The sequence below is a fragment of the Rhea americana genome, unplaced genomic scaffold (genome assembly GCF_003343005.1).
Source record: "Rhea americana isolate MKP2758 unplaced genomic scaffold, rheAme1 scaffold_253, whole genome shotgun sequence".
Lineage (NCBI taxonomy): Eukaryota > Metazoa > Chordata > Aves > Rheiformes > Rheidae > Rhea > Rhea americana.
Window position 1 is genome coordinate 677,119 of NW_028186372.1, and position 20,752 is coordinate 697,870.

Consider the following 20,752-nt stretch of genomic DNA (forward strand, 5'->3'; position numbering starts at 1 on the left):
CCATCACACGGCCGCCCCGTCACCCCGCGGCGCTGCGGCTCTGCCCCCCCGGAAGTGACGTCTGGGGCGGGCGGGAAGCGGAGGGGAGGAGATGGAGGGGGGAGAGGCATGAAGGGGCGGTGAGGTGGGAGAAGTAGGCRCCAGAGGCGGGCGGGGATGTGCAGAACGGAGAGTGAAGGCGTGGGAGCGGAGGGAGGGACGGGAGGAAGGAGAGGCAGGGAAAGGTGCAGGCGGTGGATGGAGAAGGAGGAGGCTGTGGGTGGAGGCAGGAGAGGCCTCAGCAGCCCAGGTAGCCRCAGGCCTTTCCCACCCTGGGGCTTGGCTGTGTGGGGAGAGGAGCTGGTCRTGGTTTTATCACTGCCGAGGCTCCTCTTCTGGATTACAGGGACCCTACAGGGGCCCGAGTGATTAAACCCAAGCACTCTTACAGGGATTTGTACAGGAATAGGCCATCTGGAATAGATCCCCCTTACCTGAGCGACATCCCTCACGTTTGTGGGCTTGTCACCACAGGATCTCTCAGACTGYAAATCTGTTTCCTAGTTCAATGAAGTGTAAAAGCTACTTAGCACCTGCAGTGCTTTATCATAGGAATAAAAAACACAAAGTACAAAACACAATAAGTGCCTTAAAAAACGCAAAACATGCACAACACGTTGCAGTGGCAGAATAAAGATTTTGAAAAGGATTTGTGCTTTTATGTAATCTTTTCCTRATGGTGATTGATTTAAACAAACTTAAAAAGCAAGTGCATGGTGTGTTGGTATCCCAAGGCAATCTACATGTGCTGTGATTTTGGCAGGCTCTTCCACCCACTTCTTACTGTGGTAAACCACTGTTTGGTTAAAACTGGACGATGAAACGTGTTGCAGACAGGTGATCTCTCTGAAACCTTCTGTTTTGTTCTGAAAAAAGTTACTACTTGTGAAAACAAAATAGTGTTGAGCTTCAAACACTTATGTACACCAATACATGTCTGCAGCTTCTGGGCCTATCTGGCTRAGAATTAAAGGAGATTATTTTAAGCAGTAAAGACCTCGGTGTTTGTGTCACTGAAGTCAATGACAACTTTGACACAAGCTTAAAGGAAATCTTTTTGAGTTTGAAGCTCTGMATACTGTTCCTACTGCTCCCATTCGTTTTCAGGTAATTATGATATATAGCAACAAATCACAATTGTATTTGTCATAGAGCTAGGCTGGTTTTTAGTGTCAACTGGAAATTTAGACATAATTTGGCATTTAAGGTAGATGACACTATCTGAACAACTGAATCTTGTGGTKACTGCTGATTTAAGTATAGGAATTTAATTAGACAAATACCCCTAAAGCAGTAAGAAAGAAGGCTATTTTTATCAGGCACTTATGAAAGTTAATGTTAGCAAACGTCTGTATGAAATGCTAGGCATTATTTTAAAACATTTAAATACATCAAAGCCGACCTTCAAACAGCTTGTACTACCCTATTGATTTAATGCGAAGTCTAAAATAACAGAGTGATTTCATTGCTATGGCATGTTGCCTGGAGAGTGGCTTTAAGCCAGAAGCTTAACTGATMCGATCAGCATTCTTGTGCTCCTCCTTTCTGATAAGATGTAAAACASGATCCTGACCACTGGACACTAAAATTCACATGCCATTTCTCTGGGGTGTAAGTGCATTAGTTGCTGTGGCCTTGCCAAATTCAAATATGAGTTGCACTTTCTACAAGCCTGTATTTCAGCTGCTTGCAATTTGTTACATAAATATACTTTGCACTTCCCATTTCCACATTCCTGTAGTGGTACTATTTCACCAGACAGAACTTGAAAGCAATTTACAAATGATCTGAACCTTGTAATTTTTTTTTTTTTGCTTTAAAAATTACATATTTGAATGGACAAAAGTATATTAGTAGGATGCAGTTATTTTGCTATGTGCCACAGAAGTCTCTGAACACTTAAATTTTTTTCAAGATACAGCAAAAGTCCACCAGGATAATATCCTTGTGTAGCATTCTTTCTAGTGAAACTTTGCACCTTTTAGCTTGCACAAAAGCCTGCAACTTCAGACATTTAAGAAGTTTCATATCACTCTTGAGAGGTAAATAGTTCTCAGAAGAGAAAAACTGAAGCAGGTTTGTAACAAAAGTATCAAAAAATATTCCAAGAATAAATTAATCATGTTTAGATAYCCGGTTTAGATATAGATCAGCAGGAGCCAGTGATACTCTGGCACTTACGAAATAAAATCTCAGCCCTCTTAACACTGGAGATTCCTAAACCAGAGATCTCACTTTAAAATATTGTCTTGAATTTAACCTGCAATGACACAGTCGGCCTGTCCAGAGAAAAAAAAGCAACTTCAGAAGAAGAAAGTCAYCTTCTAAAATGAACTTCAGCTTTAATCCATTGACTAGGCTTTCTTAATCAAACTCCAAGCTTTCCCATTAAGCATCCTCGAAGACAATGTTTTTAGATGTTCTTTTACTAAGATAAGGACACAAATTTTGTCTGATACAAAAATGTGTATGCTAATGCAAAAGCATACRCTTAAATATCAGATCCTTCAAACTTTTACTATCTGTGCATGAGYAATTCTTACATAATCAATGGTACTGCTTTAGGTTTATAGAAGTAAACATTAGTAATCACAGRATCCTTGCCTGAACACACAAGCATTAATTCGTTTTTTGTTCATTGAGGTTGCTGACCTTATTCCCTGGGCTTGTTCCTCTGTGAGACATTCATGAATTTCCAGTTTTCCTGAATGGTATTTTAAGGCCATTCTCCAGGGGAGCTGGTGAAGCACTGGACACGCTACATGGTCAAATCCAGTATGTCAGGTCACACAGAGATGAGACAGAAGCGTGGCACTGAGGCCTCAGGGTGAACCACCTACAGCGATCTTGCTTTTGAAAACACTGAACCGCTCCACAGCTGCACCCTCTCCCCTGCCATGTCACTGGGGCACCAACGTTATCCCAGGATGCTGCTGCAGAGCAGCTGAAGCATGTGCTGGCGAACAGGGACCGCTGCGCTCTGGAGCACTCTCACGCGTGGCACAGAGGGAGCCCAGGTCTTGCACTGTGGCTAGAGCTGGACATCTGTGTCCTGTACATCCAAACAGAAAAAAAGTAAAGTCTAAGAGGAGTGGAGCAGGATGTAGGTTTGTGTAGCAAAGAACAAGCAGTAGCTCCCTGCAGTTCACTGCTTCCCCAGTGGAAAAATTCCTCTTGTTCATTATTTTGCTTTTAATTATTTTGTCATTTCTTTAAATGAGTGTTTTAATCCATACATTATTTACTTTGGTAAATATGGGGCTAATTAAAAATGTACACTAATGGTAAAAATGCTCATTTTGTTTCTAATCCATAGAGAAAAAGATCTGCCTGAGAGATACGGGGTTTTTTTTTCAAGGCAGATTTATTCCACAGGCATTCAATTACTGGCTGGAGCACCAATTACATAGATAATCAAGCGGCTGATTTTCAGTCACAAGGCCCTTCATCTAAGCACATATGCAGATTATAGCCTAGAGCAACCAATCTTCAGGGAAAAAGTAAAAGGCCCTTAGAAAGTGAACAGAGTGATTTAAAGGAAAACTTTGTGCATAATTTGTTACTCTATTTTTATGCCTTACCAGAAATAAGATTAGATTAAATTACAGGATGCACATCCTAAAGAGTGACATTTCCTAGACTGTTACTAGATTTAGATAATAGTGCATTATTGTAGTATTTCTTCTTGTTATCCATTCTCTCAATTACCATAAACTGGATCCTAACTTAAAACCTCGCCTTTCTATTACTGTTGTTTTCTTTTCGCTTGAAAGTTTTGTTTACAAAGTAAAGCTTCAACTTCTATCCCGTATGTTAAGCATATGCTCTTCTCTGCTTAATTTGATATGACTAGCACTAAGGAAAATCGAAGAAATGAATGTATTGTGAGCAAAYATAAGGAGACTAGGCAATTACAGAATTATCTTGTCTGGGACAATAAGAGAGAACTTTATTAATAGCAAAAACATGCTTCACGCTAACTAGTCTGCCAACTGACCACTAAGGCATCAGCTGTTCTTCAGAAACCAGGCTAAACAAGATGCTCTTCCCTATTGGCAAACCCCTGCATGTATGGAGCTTGCTAGAAGACTAGGGTCTTATCTGTTGTACCGCAACAAATTCGTATGAAATGCATGAAAACCAATTTCAATTCAAATTAGTGATGTGGAGAGGAGGCTTTGTGCTCTAGTAACCTTGCCACTAGTGCCATTTCATGGCAAGGCTCAGTGGAACTGCGAATCCCTGGTGAGGGGCTCCATGCAGCGTACAGAAGGTCAAACACATCAAGTCCACTACATGAGCACAGAGGTCTGTACGTTGCACCACTACAGGAAAAGACTCTCTACACTTCTGTGCTGGTCTCTTGATCATGTAGAACATTCCTGGCCTGCTCTCTTACTTCAAAACAGGGTAATATCCACAGTTGGGACATTCTCTGGGTAGTGGGAGATGGAATTTCAAACACCTTCATGTGGAAGTTGAGCCTGTCTCCTCTATCTTGGAGGAATGTGCAAACTGCTGAATTTGATAGAGTATTTTGAGTGCACCTTCTGTTTCAGGCCTTACCAGTCACGTAAGTGGGAAAAAGCCTTGTTTCTAAGTCTCAATGGGATTTAGGCATGTATGCTTGTCATAACTATGATTCTATATCACATTTTTTGTTTCCAAGGCTGAGATCTTCTAGTATCTGAGCTAGCTCATTTAAAGCTAGCTTAGATGTCCCTATCCTATACTAAAACTGCGATGTGGATATTCCTCAAGATATTCCATGTGCTGTTGTTGGCTATGTCTTAGCCAGCTTGAATACTGAAGAGCTAACTTGGGTCTCTATGATTACTAGACCTCCAGCAGCAATGAGTTGTTTTTACACAGGCTCCTGTTCAAGGCAGCTCACTTCTCTCAGCCCAGCCAAGGATAAAGGCAAAACAATCTGGGAGTGCCTTAATTCAGTGTTCTCTACTAGTTCCCCAACTTTTCAGCAAGCACATCAATACTAAGCAAGAGGATATTCCCCAGAACAAGTGAGTTTGCCCTGTCTCAAGTACAGAAGGGGTTAAACTGCTGGACAGTGAACTTAACTCTGCACCTGCTTTATAAAGGTGCCTTAAAAAATCGGAGTTACTCCCTTGCTCAGAAATGCCCATTGCAAAGCATGGGCTCCAGTATATCTGGGGTTAATGTCTCAGCAGCCAAGGTACAAAAATGAATGACAGCTTAGAGATGTAAAGAAAATTTGAAYGCCTCATCTAAAACTGTTCCAGCCACCTTGGGCTGTAAAGGACAGAACAAAACAAAACAAAAAAAACCTTTGCCAATGTTAGCTATCAATATAAATATCAACTAGTGGAGAAGGTCTAACAGATCAAGACATGATCACTAGCTTGTGCTTACTCAACATCAGAATCTGTTCATCAGCAYGGCTGTAAAAACATTTTTTTCTAACAGCACTGCGTTTTTTACAGCAAAAGGAGCTTTTCACTAGCTCTTGTCAAATAGAAATAAGCCGGTAAAAATACTTCCTTGCACTACAATGTTTATAGTAAAGTTTTGGGCATTTTAGAAGTTTTAAATGAATTGCCTCACCAGCTGCAATTTCCTATGCTACCAATCTGGAATAGCAACCACYGCAAGCCATTTCTGTTTTTCTTTTTTTTTGGCTCATGATTCTGGGGTCAACATAGTTTAGTGTGGTTAATATGACATGCTGCTCTTGGGGAATGAGACTTTACAGGCCTTKAGGATGGAGTGACATAATTAAAAAAATGATTTTTAGCACAGGTTTTATTTCACATAACAAGCCAGTTTTAAATATGTGTAGTCTAATGACAGATCACAGTATTACTAATATTACAAGACCTCTGCATTTCACTTGTGGCTGAGCTCCAAGAAAATCCTGCAGGCCCAAAGCATCAAAAACCTGGCTATAATTTAAAAGTCAAACTTCACAACCATTCATAACTATGAATAAAATCACAGGAATTGCTTATTACTTCTTAAACTCAAGTTTGATAAATCTGCAACCAGATACTCAAAATCTGAAGTTACTTTTTGAAACCCATTTGTGGTATACTAGTCCAGAAATAGAGAACAATAATGTATCTGCCATGGAGGGGGGGTTGTGATCTCTGCAGAAAATAGCTATGAACATGACAGCTGCTTTTACAGCAGCTAYATGAAATAAAGAAACATATGGCTGCTACATCTGAAATTCCTACAATGCTTTGTATCTTCAAAGTGCAGCAAAATATTGGCTGAATAACATAATTAAAGCATTTTACAGCTGATTCCTAATTAATTTTGGAGATGTAAAACATGATGCTGACACGTGATTTTTTTTTTCTGTATGCGATTACTGAGTACTCATTTTACTGAGTACTGTAATCAAATTTAGAACAAACGTTATATAAGTGCATAAGCAATCCTAATCCTAATCCTTTTTCTGCCATCTCACTTTCTCCATCTAGGCCTGCTSCAGCTGCAAATCCACAAATCTCACATATTTGGTGATTTCCCTAGATATTTTTATTTTCCTTTCCTATCCTCTTTTTTTCAGAAAACATAAATTTTTAGGTGGTAATGGCTCTAATGTGCTGAGAGGTCCATTTCTGAACTGCACATAGTMTTTGGTCTTCTTCCTTACGGTACTGTGTGTTGCCTGCAGCACAGGTACTTTGATGCCACTGCTATATTGGTGCTGGATTGTATAACATGTTAAGGCCCACCTCACTGAAGTACCTATCAGCACAGATCTAGAGGTCCTTAAACATTTATGACTCTGTGGTTAGCTGAATAGCAGTTGTTTTCACTGTATTATTAATGCCAGTGGAATTTTGATGCCTACAATGCATAAATTGAAATAGCCAGAAGATACCTAAGGTAGCTATAAGTGAGCTAGCTGGTAATAAAAGCTGCTCTAGCTTTGGAGCACTGAATTCTCTGTGGGCAACCTGACCTTGTTTCTGATTTTACCTAGGATTTGTGCCATTGGACTAATGAGAGATGATTTTACTGGCTCACTGAAGATGGCCAGGAGGGACAGGGTCCTGTACAGGTTTAGATGCTAGTCTCAAGAAAAATGAGGGAGAGATTGCTAGTAAGTGCATGTGTGTTTTTGATACATTTCCAGGAAATGTTTTGGAATTTACCAGCTTCATAAAATTCTCCTAAAACTTTATAAAATAATCCACACATGTCAATTAACTCATCTTACAGCAATTATTTTTCCTATTTTTTTTAATGGAAAAGTCTCTTATTGAGCTGTATCTGCCTTTTACTTGGAGGATTTATAAGGGTGCAAAATAGCAAAAGAAGCATTAGAGTTGAGTGGTTCATAGCATATTAATTTATCCATTCCATTTCATTTCTTTGTATTTGTCTACAAATTACTTATAATTTTATGTAATTAATTCATTACACGAACCTAATTTCTAAAATACATGTGAAATTTTCCCACTGAAATAAATAGCAAGGTTTTCATTGACTTGAGTGGGAATAGTGTGAGGCCACTGGAGATTCATCCCTACTCTATAAATAGTACCAAAAACTATTCTTTGGAAATACTGAAAGAAGGAGTTATTTTACATTTGACATATTATTACTTGTGCTTGCTAAAGCATATATCATTCATAAGCAGAGAATGCACACATTTATAAATTTGTGTGAGTGGGAGTCCTGCAAATATTCTCCAACTTTTTTTTTTTTTTTTTGCTATCATGCTCATCTGTGAATCTTTTTGCTAAAATATATCTGGAAGAAAAGCAGCACAAGCATTATAAATGTATTTTCAAATTAAAATATATATTTATGTAATTATTTCTGTGGAATCTACACAGCTCTACTAGGCACTCTTTTACCTTGCATAACTAGCTCCTGGTGAAATGATGCTATTATCTGGTCAGAGGCTAAAAGAATATGTGCAGTCTAAAACTTAGGCCTGACGATGGACATAARGACTCAAGAGTATGTCTACTTTTCCATTTATATCAACTGATTTAATTACTGCTATTATACTTCTGTACAAATCATGCTTCTTTCACAACTATTACTGTAATGCCGCAATAATAACGGATCAGGTGACATTATTACTTGTATTAATTATATGAAGACTTCAAATTTAATATGAGACTATAGTTAACAGTAAAGCTTTTTGAATAATGAATTTACCAACTGCTTGACACTTCACAAATTTCATGGCAGGTCCTGCACCCTCCAGCTAAAATGTAAGACAGCGGCTCAGCATATAGTACTCAAGTACGTATTATTAGACAAGGAGCAACAGCAAACAGTAGCGTTGCATGTTTTTAAGTAACTGTGTTCCCTTTTATTTTGTTTCTTTTGTTGATTTTCTGATAGTTTCACAGAAATATATTCAGACACTTCAGTATCATTGACATCGGGGTGAGTTAAGCAGCTACCTCTTCTAGAAAATAGGATGAGGACAGGTCTYCCAGTCCTGTGCTCCTCCTCAAGACAGGCCTGCTGTACCTAATCGTTCCTGACAGGTATTCATCCAGCYGATCTTAGAAAACAATGACAAAGGCTCAACATCCCCAAAGGTGGAAAATTTTTCTGAAGCTCTAACCTAAATCCCCATTGCTAGAAGACGAATCTGTTGCTTCGTATCCTGGCACAAATGTGAGGAACAATATCGAGCAATACAGTCGTATTATCTGAAGACGGCCCTTTTCCATAACTTGAAGTTTTCAGTGTACCTGATCTGCAGAGCTACCCTGGAGCCTCTCTTGAAACAAGTAGGATTCTAGGCTGATAAAAGGATTCTAGGATGATAAAAGATGGATAAAACAATTGTAAAGCTCTGTTAGCCCTTTGGAGAAATGCCACCTTAAAAAGTACCTGAAACTGCTACGAACAAACTGCATTGTACATTTTTAATGATGCTTGGAAAGGTGAATTTGTATGGTGCCAGTTGATTTAGCCCTTCTGCGTATTGCCAAAGAGATATTCCAGGTGACCTAGAATGAATAGCTGTTAGCAGCTGAGTTTAGATCAGCTACAGAGCAGCTGAACTTTCCTTTTGTCCMCTTTTTACTTTTTCTGGTTTTACTGTATTTGCAGATTTTGTGTTGTATTGAGGATAAAAATCTAGTCTGCAAAATCAGCATGAAAGCCACCTCACAGAGACCTATTCTTGTCCATCTGTCATATGTTGTCAACTGACAGCAATTTCCCATGACATTTTGGGAGAAACACAAGATAAATTGAGGAATTCATGAACACGCTCAATTTTTTAATCAAAACTGGTACAGATTTGGTTTATTTATTCTTAATAGATTTAATGCATTTTTTCTTTCATGAATTTACCCTTTTTTTTTTTTTTTTTTTGGATCCGTTTATCTTTTAGCTGAATAAGGAATGTGGGATTTGGCTATGCAAAGGCATAGCTAAATTCAGAGAAGAATTCCTTCTTTTGATAGGAAAGGCTGTAGTTTGAAAAAGACTATATAAGAAAAGATAATTTATTAGTTCTTTTACTCCAGATTTGAGAATCTGATTTTCATTCTAATAGAGAAGAATACTATTAACAGTTCAATTCACCTATCAGATTTACCTGTTCTCTTCTGCTGCTAACCTATGTTTGGTTTCAGGGTTCTAATGTTGACTATTAACCTATTTAAATATTCACCAACAGCCTTCTGCTAAGGTAGATTTACTTCCTAGATCACGTTCCTGTCAAGCTGTCAGATTGTCAGAATTTTTTCTGTTGCCAGTGCCCTTTATAATGACACTGATGGCCTACAGCTGAGTAACAGTTTTTCTGCTGATATCTCCTATTGCAGAAATACCCTCAAATATTTGAGAATCTAGAGCTTTCTGGCTTGGCAGTTCTGAAAAGTGAAGTCTTTCAACCAAAAAGCAAGAAGTGCATTCAGGAAGGAGCTGAAGTGCAATCTTGTTTGATTTGTGGCAGTAGGGGCTTGTAACTCCAACGTGGAAGTTACAGCTAAGGCTAAAGGTACAGTCAGTTTTTATACTCATTTTATTTTTCATCCAGAAACATGAAGAAGAGACAATGATATTAATCGTGATGAAGGATTCTTACTCCCCCTCCAGTGATGGCCAAATACACCCCAGCTTAGTCACTGATAGTGCACTGAATTGTTACTTCACTTGGCCRTGTTATAATCCAGACCAGTGTCCTTAAAAGTACCCAATTTCTTTTGGTTACCTCAACTTTTAGAACATCTGTCTGAGGTTACTTAATCCAGAAACATTCAAGACATACTTCTGCAATAGATTAACATATTTTCATGACAGAAATACAGCTGCGGCAAGTGCAGAAAGCTCCTTTTATTGCTGAGGAACTTACGGAAGTAAGTATTCTTACAGAGTATTCTTCTATAATTTAATTTGTGTTAAATTAAATTAAATTAAATGGTTTTCWAAAGCAAGTCAGTTCTGTTGAAGTCCATAGAGATAAATACATATCATAAACATATGACCAGAAGGTGATAACCCTGACAAGCTCTTTTCAATATCTCTGAGGATATGCACACAAGGGGCGGGAGGAAATTCAGCTCTAGCTGGAAAGTGAATTTTGCACCCAACTATGTAGCAGGACAGACTTCCAAGAAACCACTGTCTTTTCAGCAGTTTGATTCCAAGTCTAGAGAAGACACTAGCCTTTATTTAGTTAAACACATTAGAAACAGGAAAAAAACATTCTACAATGTCAAAAAATCTGATGTCTACAGTGTCAAAAAAATCTCCTAATAAAAATTATTAGCTACGTTAAAAACAGATGACTAAATAAACACAAATATGCATAATTAAAACTGTACCCCACTGCCTGACTAGTAATAAGCTRCCTACACATCCCATTTTCTGAAAGAAGTTGAAATAAGGTGATTGATTTCAATGTAATCTCTGATTCTAYTGAGCAGGTACTGAATTAGCAAATCTGCCATTAAATAAATGTATCACAAATGTAACTCTACACGTGAGAATACTTCTACAAGACTTTGAACATGTTACAAATTAGTACATGGATAGACTGTACTATGTAAGATCAGCTAGCTAAACCTTCACTGTATACATTTCTGCTCTGGTAGCTATGAAATGATTCTGTCAGGTTAAGAATGATAGAAAAAAGGGGGGRAAATCTGTATTTATTAGAGAATAATTAGTAATTTTTTAAAGTTTTAATAGGGGATGAATAATATAGCTTGAATTGGAAAGAGGAAAGGAAAGAAATAATCATGTGTGGCTGGGGAGAGTCAGTCTAATGAGCGATCAGCTCAAATTGGTCCAAAGAAACCACTTCTTCCTGTTCTCCTCCGGCTCCAGCGATGCTGGTGCAGGGATGCCACCAAAGCAGCATCCAGGATGACAGTAAATGGGGTGCACCATCATTTCAGCACCCAAAGTGAGCTGAAGAAGACAGTGATTATGGTCAGATGGAGCTGGTATTTGTGCATTTTCTGGAAACTTTCCTGATTTCATGTGCTGCTAGGGAGGCAGGGGCTGCCTGTAGAGATCCTGCAAGTGTCAGTGCTGCGCCTGGCTGTGAAGGAGGGGGCAGAGAGGGTCCTGGGCCCTCGGAGGGGTGCGAAGGTGYAGAGCGTCCAGGCAGGCCGCCCGCGGGGCTGTGAGCTGGCTGCACACACAGTGCGTTTCATGAGGGACAGCGACTCTCCATCTCCCTTGCACTGCAAGGCAAAGTGTTGCTGTAAATACAACAACTTGGCTTCAACAGTGTTTTTCTTAGTATTGTTTTATTGTCACCTGTTTGCTAATAGCTTTCTGGTTTGCATCTGTGAGGGCAAAATAGTGTCCGAGTGTAATTGCTTCGTATGGGAAAACAGYGGTGCTACCTGGTGTGTCCTAGCAAGCCCCGGCTTTGTTGCAACGCTATGATCAGGTGCTGCACACACTGTCRAGCAGGTTTTGTGGGGAGAAACTCGCTCCACGTCACTTCAGAGGTGAATTTTCTTTAGTGCCCTAAATGGCAAAGGGAGAGAGACGGGCTCTTCCGGCAGAGCCCGGGCCGGTGCTCCGAGCTGAACCCCCGGGATTAGCGTAATGCGACGGTTTCACGCTCGGTTTAAGCTGACGGGAGCTGACAGGCGCACTCAGTCCTGCTTCCACCGCCGCTGCTCAGCTCTCACCCTTGGGCCAGTGTGCAAGCAAACGGAGGGACGCATCAGGCCGAAACCTACTTAAACAACTTTTTTTTTTTTTTTTCCTGCCTAGACCAGTTTCCCCATTCAGTTTGCTATTAGAGGGGCCAATAAGGAAATCCTACAGCGGGGACAAGAGTTCACTCGTTGCAGAAGCTCAGTCTGGCATCGCAGCTGGAGTTGCAGCCAGGAGCCAAGGCAGGCTGGTGCAAAGCCTCAGCCTCTGCGATTTCCTCGAGCTCCTGGGCAGGAAGCAGAGAGCAGACGTAGCACCCAAAGACACCCCCCGTCCAACTGGTTCCTGCCACGTCCGTATATGCAAGCTAGGTTGGAAAGGGGATGAAGAAGCAGTAGAGGATGGAGGGAGAGAGGAGTAATTGCCACCAAGGTTATATGCACTGCTTTTCACTGTTTGCACAAACAGGAAGGCTGGTACCACTGAAAACCTTGGGCTACCTTTTAAGGCAAATACAATCATCATCACATGCTTAGGCAGTCAGCAAACAAACAGCAGCATTTTGCACTTCATTTGTCAGCCAACAAGGCATGGGTTGTATTTATGTGTTATCTTTACACCCATCTTATCCAGTGCTGTCATGCAATTTGCACTGAATTTTTTTGAATTAGCAATAATTATAAGTACATATACACTACTGAGTAAATTATATAGTCACTTGCCATTTCCCCAAGAACCACGTCACCGCTAACTGTTTAAGTTCTTGTACAGACATGCACCTGCTACAGGGTGACATTCAATCTGGCAGAAAAATATAATCAAAAGCAAGCTGAACCATTCAGGAGAAGAATGGTCAGTATTTGTAAAGCATAAATATTCCTGTACAATAAGCTAGACTAATCAGCATTTCTCAAGCTAAATTTTCAAAGATACTGATTACAAATAGAAGATGATCTTTTTTCTCTTTAAAGTTTCTATAAAATTATAAATTGCTGAAACTGAAAAACAAAAATAGTCACTTTGGTTGGGGGAGTTTGCTTAACTTTAAAAAAATTTTCTCCTTTTCTCTAGAAAAAAAGTTAAAAGAAAAATACAGTCTTGGAAGATAAAATAATGAGAAAGAAAGGCAAAGAGAAAGAGATGAGAAAAAACACAATGAAAGGAAAAAAATTAAAATTAGTTTTGTTTCAAAATGTTTCAAAATTGTCAACATTTTAAAAGGAAGATTTTTTTTAGTCCTAGCCATCAGCTAGCGAAATTTTGGGTTAGGTTCCTCCACTGGACTCTGTGTGAATGGAAAAYGCTTGGATCTCAGAGCCAAGAAATGATTCCTCATTGTTTGAATCCTCTTGTGCTTAGGAAAAAAAAAAAGCACTTAGAATTGCCCGGCAGCCCCCTGCTCTGATCCCCGTTCCCTGCTCCTAGCGGTAACAGCCTGCTGGGTCCCAGCTTACGGCYCATTCCAGGCTTCCGACTTTTTATCAGAGTCACCGGAGAGATTTTGGCTTCCCTGTAGCCTCTTTTAATGGACTTTTAAAATGAGTAGGATGGCAATCAGTTGTGGCTTTTCAGTTTTCTCCAATACTAAATTCAGTGCTGTCATAGGCAGAGAAAAATACAGCACCAAAATATGGGTGCAGATTTTCAGCACACGGCAGTTCAAGAATTGTTTGGATCCTGAGAACTGGGCAGTCATTGGCCTTCCCATCTGTTATACTTTGAAAACAAAGTACAGACCCGGGCCTTGCATGAATATGGTGGAGTATGAGAAATGCTTGATTTTAAGCCTGTTTTCTACTGCTGACATATGAAGAGAGAAGAAACTCTGCTGATGGATGAATGAGCAGGACTACCCACAGGTTACACTTTCCTGGTAATTAGCTTTACTACTGCTTACCTAGAAACACAGACACAGAAAAAAACCCAGTGCCYTTCAGCAGCTGAAAATTAGAGAAACTCAAAAAAGAAAAAAAAACAACTATATGAATTTTTGTAAAACTGTCCATTTCCCTACTCCAGTAAGATTCAAATAGCTGTCTGGTCGCTTTTGAGAACTCAAAAATTGTCACAGGAAGGTAGACCGTTTCCTACATGCMCAGTAGAGACTTGTGCTTGACTTGCATTCAGCATCTAAATAGAAAAGCATGGTACAACATTTAGCTTTGGGGGAAACCAAACCCCTAAAAGACACTGACCCTAGGTTCAACATTCGCTGGTCCTCTCTGAGGACCATTCTTACCTCTGTTGCATGTCTCTAGCTTGTGGTGTTCAGTACACACTCAAGAGCTAACGTGCTTTTTAATGGCATCAGCCTGCTCAAGGAGACCTCGGGACCGAGGTGAGGAATTCCTGTCTTTCTCATGTCATCAGCTGTACAAATGGGGGCATGATCATTTGCATTGCAATGCCTAAAATAATTCAGCAGATTCTTTACTTCCAGCCATTATGCTCACAAGTGACTCTTTTAACTCTGCCCATTTTTTTGTTTCTGGCACCTGAAACCATTTACACTCAAGACAGCCTCAGTTTCAAAACTCATGGAAAATAAAATTCCTCAAAAATATCTGCAACGCAGCCGTAGGCTCCATAATACTAGTAAGTGAGAATGAAGCTATTTTAGGGGTGGTATGCAGCTCAGAAGCTAAACAGAGGTGACAGGAACAAAAGCACTTTTATAGGCATGAGCTTCTAATCATATTAAACCTGACCACAAAACTAAACAGTGTACAGTTAAAACTCTCTGATTTATACCATCTCCTATCAGCAAAGACACAGGCAAGCACAGTCCAAAATCATCATTGGAAAAAAAGAAAGAAACAGCAGTGAAAAGAAGCTATAATATCTTGTGCCACTTGTTGATGGCCAATGTAGCAGGAGAAGTGCTCAGCGTTGACTAAGGAAGAGCCAATACAGGAACAGCAGGGACTGTGCTATATCAGCACATCTTTAGGTTGGGCAATATGAATAGAAATCCTGGCTGTATCTGCACCCTGGCTTGATTTCATTTTCCCAGTCTGACCTTTATGTCTCACGACATGTCACACTACTCTGCAAGGAGGACCCTCCCTTGAAGAAATCAATATGCCAATCCTGGGTGTTTCTTATGAAAGATGTTGTAACAAAAATACACTTTTCTGGCCTAGAAAATGTTTGCAAAGGGATTACCGCTGTGGAATGAGATCCATTTAGTGCTTCAAATAATAAATGATAATTCCTGAAGTGACATACTCATCTGTTGCTCTGCCCTCATTGTAACTCCCGGTGTCTATACCTCTTTATCTCTTGTGCTCTATTGCTCCAAAATCTAACAAGCAGTATCAACCTGATGAACATGCACATACTATTGATGGATCTCATTACCTCACCTCAGAGACAAGGTAGTTTAGAAAGGACCTCTCCACCAAGCCTCCCACTCCATAGCACATCTCAGCACTCTACTGGTTCATCTATCATCTCCCATAAAAGCAGTGCTTTGATTATGCTCTGGAGCCTCAAAATCCTGAGCAGACTCAGGCCCTGGACCTTTGCCTATATGGCACAATTATGTAACACTCACTCTGCTGCAAGGATTTGGTAAACTCAATCGCTTATTACAATTACAGCCTCCCTCACTTTCAGGCCATCACTTATTTGTACTGCTCAAAGTACTCGTCTCATTAATCTGTCATTATAATAGGAATGCAGTTAAGTTTACTTTATTTACTGTTTAATAATTCCATTTGTTTTAACAAAGTGACATACGTTTGTCTGGATTTGCACACAGCTGGAATGTAATGAGAGTGAGGGCAGAAAAAAATCCGTCAGGGGTTTTAAAGACCTTAATCATTCATATAAACAGCCAGATGACTGCAGTCGCTTAGAATAAAAATAAAATCAAAATGCACAGACTTCCCTGGGCAAGTGGCTAGGTCTTAAAATGAATAACCAGATGAAATAACTAGTTATTTTAAAAGATACAGACTAAATCATACTTTTTTTTAAGGAACTCTGATAACGGAGGATAAAGCAAAATAAAATAGGAACTGATAATGAGAGATAGAGCAGAATAAAATAGGAAGATTCTCCAAATATTCTGACTATGCTGAAACAAAACAAAGCAGATTGCTTCCAAGGAGGCTTCAGCTCTTATTACTCTTTTTCAAGGGGTTGTGTCATCTAGATTTATTATTAATGCGGACATGAGCTTGCCAAGACACTCAACATTTTGTGTTGAGAGGCCTCAGTGCAGACTTAAGGTGCCAAYGTGATATAACATATAACTTGAGGCAGATGGTTAACTTCAGGCTCTGTTACCATTCCCACTGCTGATCCAGCAGAAATAATCAATTGAAACTGCCAGAGTTGTTACCACAATACAAATGGAAGCATCTGAATTAGGGCTAACATCCCGTTTCACCGACCTCCTTGACACAGGTGGTACCTCCTGTCAGAAAGGCAAAACCTAGGCTCGTGGGCAGTTGTTTCTTAAAGCCATGCAGATGGACTCATCAAAGGCAATCTATTAGAGATCTAAGGTTAGGCAGTCTGATTTTAAAATTGTGGTCTAAGCAAATAGTAAAATGGAGAAAGACCAAAGATTTTGACCTCAAAGCTTGAGTTGTGACTTTCCTTATTTGAATCAGAAACAGTTTGCTGTCTTAACATCCATCTCTAAATGYCATCTCTAAACATCCTCAGCCAGTTCCCAGCATGGAGCCAAGAAAGAAGAAAAGACACTCTGTTTTCTATGTATTAAGAATTTCAGACAGCCATTGCCTTGCAAACTTCCTGGAGCAGGGGTTTCAAAACTGGACTGGGATTCTCAAAGACAGAGATATGCCCTCACAGGAGCCACACAGGAGCCAGCTAAAAACAAAAACTAAAGTTTATCTTTCTTGGTATGTGTGCTTGGTAAGCACAGAKGGAGATGACAGCTCCTAAACAGGTAACTCTTGTTACATCTCTCTTGTTACACATGATACTGCCTTACAGTTCGTGCTGTGTAATAGTACATCCAGCTGAATTACTTTATCAAAGCGCTCTTAATAAAATTACAGTGCAGCTAGGTCAGGATAAACTAAAAATAACTTTTAGAACAAGCTTTTGGGAAAGTAATTAGTTTTGGGTCTAATCCAGTATTCACTGCATTCTATGGAAAGCCATCTTCGGTAAGTAYAAGAAATGGCAGATCAAACCTTCATATAGATTCTTTTACCCTGACCAAACTTATTACTTTGTGGTACTATCCTGGATTTGCATTCAAGTAGTGAAATGAGGATCAGAAGCTGGATCTACCTCTAACAGTCCATTTCAGACATCTGTTCATTGGTCCTAGTTCTCAACCAAAACCAACTTATTTTACATGTATGCTTTTGCTCTCTACTGCCAGAGGCAAAACATGAGTTCGGTTTGCTGCTGTGTCCTTAGAGTACTCTGCTGTGTCATGAAAGCACCTTTCTAGCTCAGGGCAAATTAAGGACAGTGTCACCATTAACTGTGAACTTTCTTGCTTTTGCTACTTTGGTTCATGACCTCAATGTTACTTAAACTAGAAAGGAGAGAGTATTAAAAAAACATGTCCAAGTAATCCAAGGAGAGAGTGTGAATGACTCCCTAAGCTTTAATAAACTCTCAATCCTTTTATATGCTTCCTGCAATATTCTCCTTCTATACTTGTGTTAAGTAGCCCTAGACCTCACAGCTACAGAATACTTTCGTCTTTTTTTWAAGCTTTTAGGTCTCAATATTGCTATCAAATTAAAGGACTGAATGGTCTTGTAATGGTTTACTTTGGTGTAACTCAACCGGAGAAGATCCCCAGTTACTATAAACTATGTATCATCATTAAAAATCAGTAATGCTACGCTGAGTTACATSAGCTCTGGTTTTGTTCTCACAGAGCCAATCCTCATTTGCACTAGTGGCAGTGAAAGGAGACTCAGGACATAAATATCAACTACTAATGATGACTAACATGCACAAAAGTTTGTAAACATCTAAGGCAACAGTCTTCATAACATAAGGAATCCATAAAAAGGTGGATTATGCTAGGAACCAGCATAAGCAGGAATTAATAAATGAGTAGTTTCCTGAGGCATGCATGGATACTCTAGAATTTCTTGATATACTCCAATTTCTTTTTACTCATTTTCATGCTCTATGAATATACTGAGAAAAATCCCTTACACAAGCAAAGAGATGGCAGATCAGAGGCATCATCTTTCATCTTCAAGGCAAGGTTAGGGCTTCACTTCTACAGAGACAGGGGGAAGAGAAAAACAAGAGTAGACCCCTTGGCTTTCACGATAAGTGTGATATGGAAGAGTTGATACTCTCAGGCTGTATCTTTAACCCCATGTATTCCCTAAGCATAGTTAGTGCCAGCACCGTTGTTGGGAAAGTACCAAATTTCCTTCATACTGGCAGGGATGGGAAGCTTCACTGGATAATTAAAGTACAGACTTCCCWGTTGCTTCTGCCAGCTTATCTTCTGTAACATTTCCTGCAGTCGTTTGTATCTAGCTTTTAGGGCAGAGATAAATTCTCAGTTACAGATTTGTACAGAGTTAAATCTTCCAGGAGTAGTATGAATATCTAACTTCTGTAGGAACTGGTGTTTATTGGAGTCCACAATCCCAGATCTGTCTTCTATGCATGTTAAACACTTAAAATGAAATATCCTTAGAAACCAAATGAAGAGAGCAAYCTCAGCCAGGAGTGAAATGCGGAGGCAAATCTGCATCACTTCTGTTTCAGGGGAAAGCTCTGACCAGAGAAGYAACAGTGTCTTGTGGGATGCAGCTTGCCTGCCAAAGGCATTCTCCAGTGAATGAATAAAATAATCACTAGGATGGAAAGAGGYTGATTTATATCCCACAGTGACTAGGACACTGGCTTGAGATATGGGTTGATATCCTTGTTCTGTGACGTGTTGGAGCATCTCTGCATTTTATAAACAAACAAGCAATTTAGAAAGATTCTCAATCGCTCACCTGGTGACAACATGTCGCTAAGTGTTTCTGCAGTATAAGTTAATATATGGTGGTTAGAATAAGAATATTACAGCAGTTCACATTTTTACGTGGAAACTGTAATACTTTTTATGGAAGACACAATACAGATGATGCATAACTGTATGTAGTTTTCTGTCCTTTCATCTATTTGAATATTTGTGCAACTAGGACCAGTGACAGATCTCCTAATTGAACTGTAATTAATCCCCTATTTCAGATCTGAGAATTGTAACTTTTTATTTCAACAATATAAATGACTAAGTGGTAACATCAATGAGAAGCAGCTACATAYCAACTGAACTGCAGAAGAGGTGACCTATATCCGTGGTGGATCTTGCTTCTTGATTAGTGTAAGCTTTAAAGCTCATAAGCTGTATTCTGCACTTACACAGACATTTAAAATGAGTGATAATTAGCTAATAGTATGCAGCTTGCTGTTACTAGAGTCTACTTAAGAACATTACGGATCTTGTCTGTATACATGACACTACCCACAAATTTTTTTAAGATACTCTGACAGATACTCCAATATTTTCAAATATGTCTTCTTGAGTATGTCTCTCCTCATCAATATATGTCATTAACACAAAAGCAATTATTGAKGAAAAGATCTAAAATTTATAATAAACCTTGAGATTTGATGGCTTTTCTGAATCTGTTAGGGGTAACCCTAAAGCTATCACATACGAATATATAGGAATATAAATATGTATATATGAACAGCTGACCTGAATCAGTATTCCAAAATGGGCAAYAGCAGATTAGGGAAGGAGATTGAAAACAAGAGACACACAGAGTGAGCCCTCCCTGTAATCTGATGGCATTTTGAGGCAGTATGTTTGAATCTCATAATAGTTGCTAACCTTGAGTATCCTGCTGGYAGTTTAAAATTGGTGTTGGCTGGGTTGGGGGATAAAGGAACCTTACGGCTTTATTTGTATTCCTAAGCATCCAGTACACCGTCATAGTGCCCATGTTACTTCCATGTATTTCCCTCTCTCCCAGCTGGCATCACATTGTAAGATCATGCTGGTAAGGGGTAGGAAGGCTTCTTCTTACCACGTCTGCTCATACCACAACCCTGCAGTGGGAAGAGCAAGGACGTCTCACTTGTTGCCGATGAAATGGGAGGGGAAKGCTGCAGAGGAAACTCAGTTTTTAAAGGCAGAATCCCCTGCACCACTTACTCACTTGCTGTAGCACTCAGAGTACCTGGCTGGATGCCCACATAGAAGGAAGCTGCTCTATGAAACAGGGTCAAGTATTGAGGGGATAGATTTTTAAAACTATTTAAATGGCTAATGGTGCAGACAGGCAATTAGTGGGACTTTCAGACTGCATTCCCTGATTGCATAGTTAACTGCTTGAACACATTTCGTAACATTTAGTCTTTATTCCTTCTAAGATCAATGCAGGGAGAGACCAGAACAARTTGTGAGCCAGTGTGCAACCAGCTAGCCTAATTTTATGTGCCTAAATTAGATGCTTATGTGCGAAGTGCTGTTTCTCATATCTTCCCATATAACTGTTGTAGAGAAAGAGGGTTCTCCAAAACACCATGCAGAATAGGAGCCAGCCAGTCTGACTCATGAGGATCATCAGTTCTTTATGGCTTTGCAGTGCTGGGC

The 20,752-nt window shown here is 39.6% G+C and overlaps 1 protein-coding gene across 1 annotated transcript in view; it reads right to left on the reverse strand.

The window, feature by feature from the left end:
* ATP11B (ATPase phospholipid transporting 11B (putative)) overlaps positions 1 to 20,090 on the reverse strand; it is an 85,255-nt gene extending 65,165 nt beyond the window's left edge. The window contains exon 1 of the mRNA XM_085307108.1: positions 19,988 to 20,090. Within this exon, the coding sequence (XP_085163234.1) occupies positions 19,988 to 20,090 (103 nt within the window). The remainder of the gene's footprint in view (positions 1 to 19,987) is intronic.
* Positions 20,091 to 20,752: the final 662 nt, after the last annotated feature.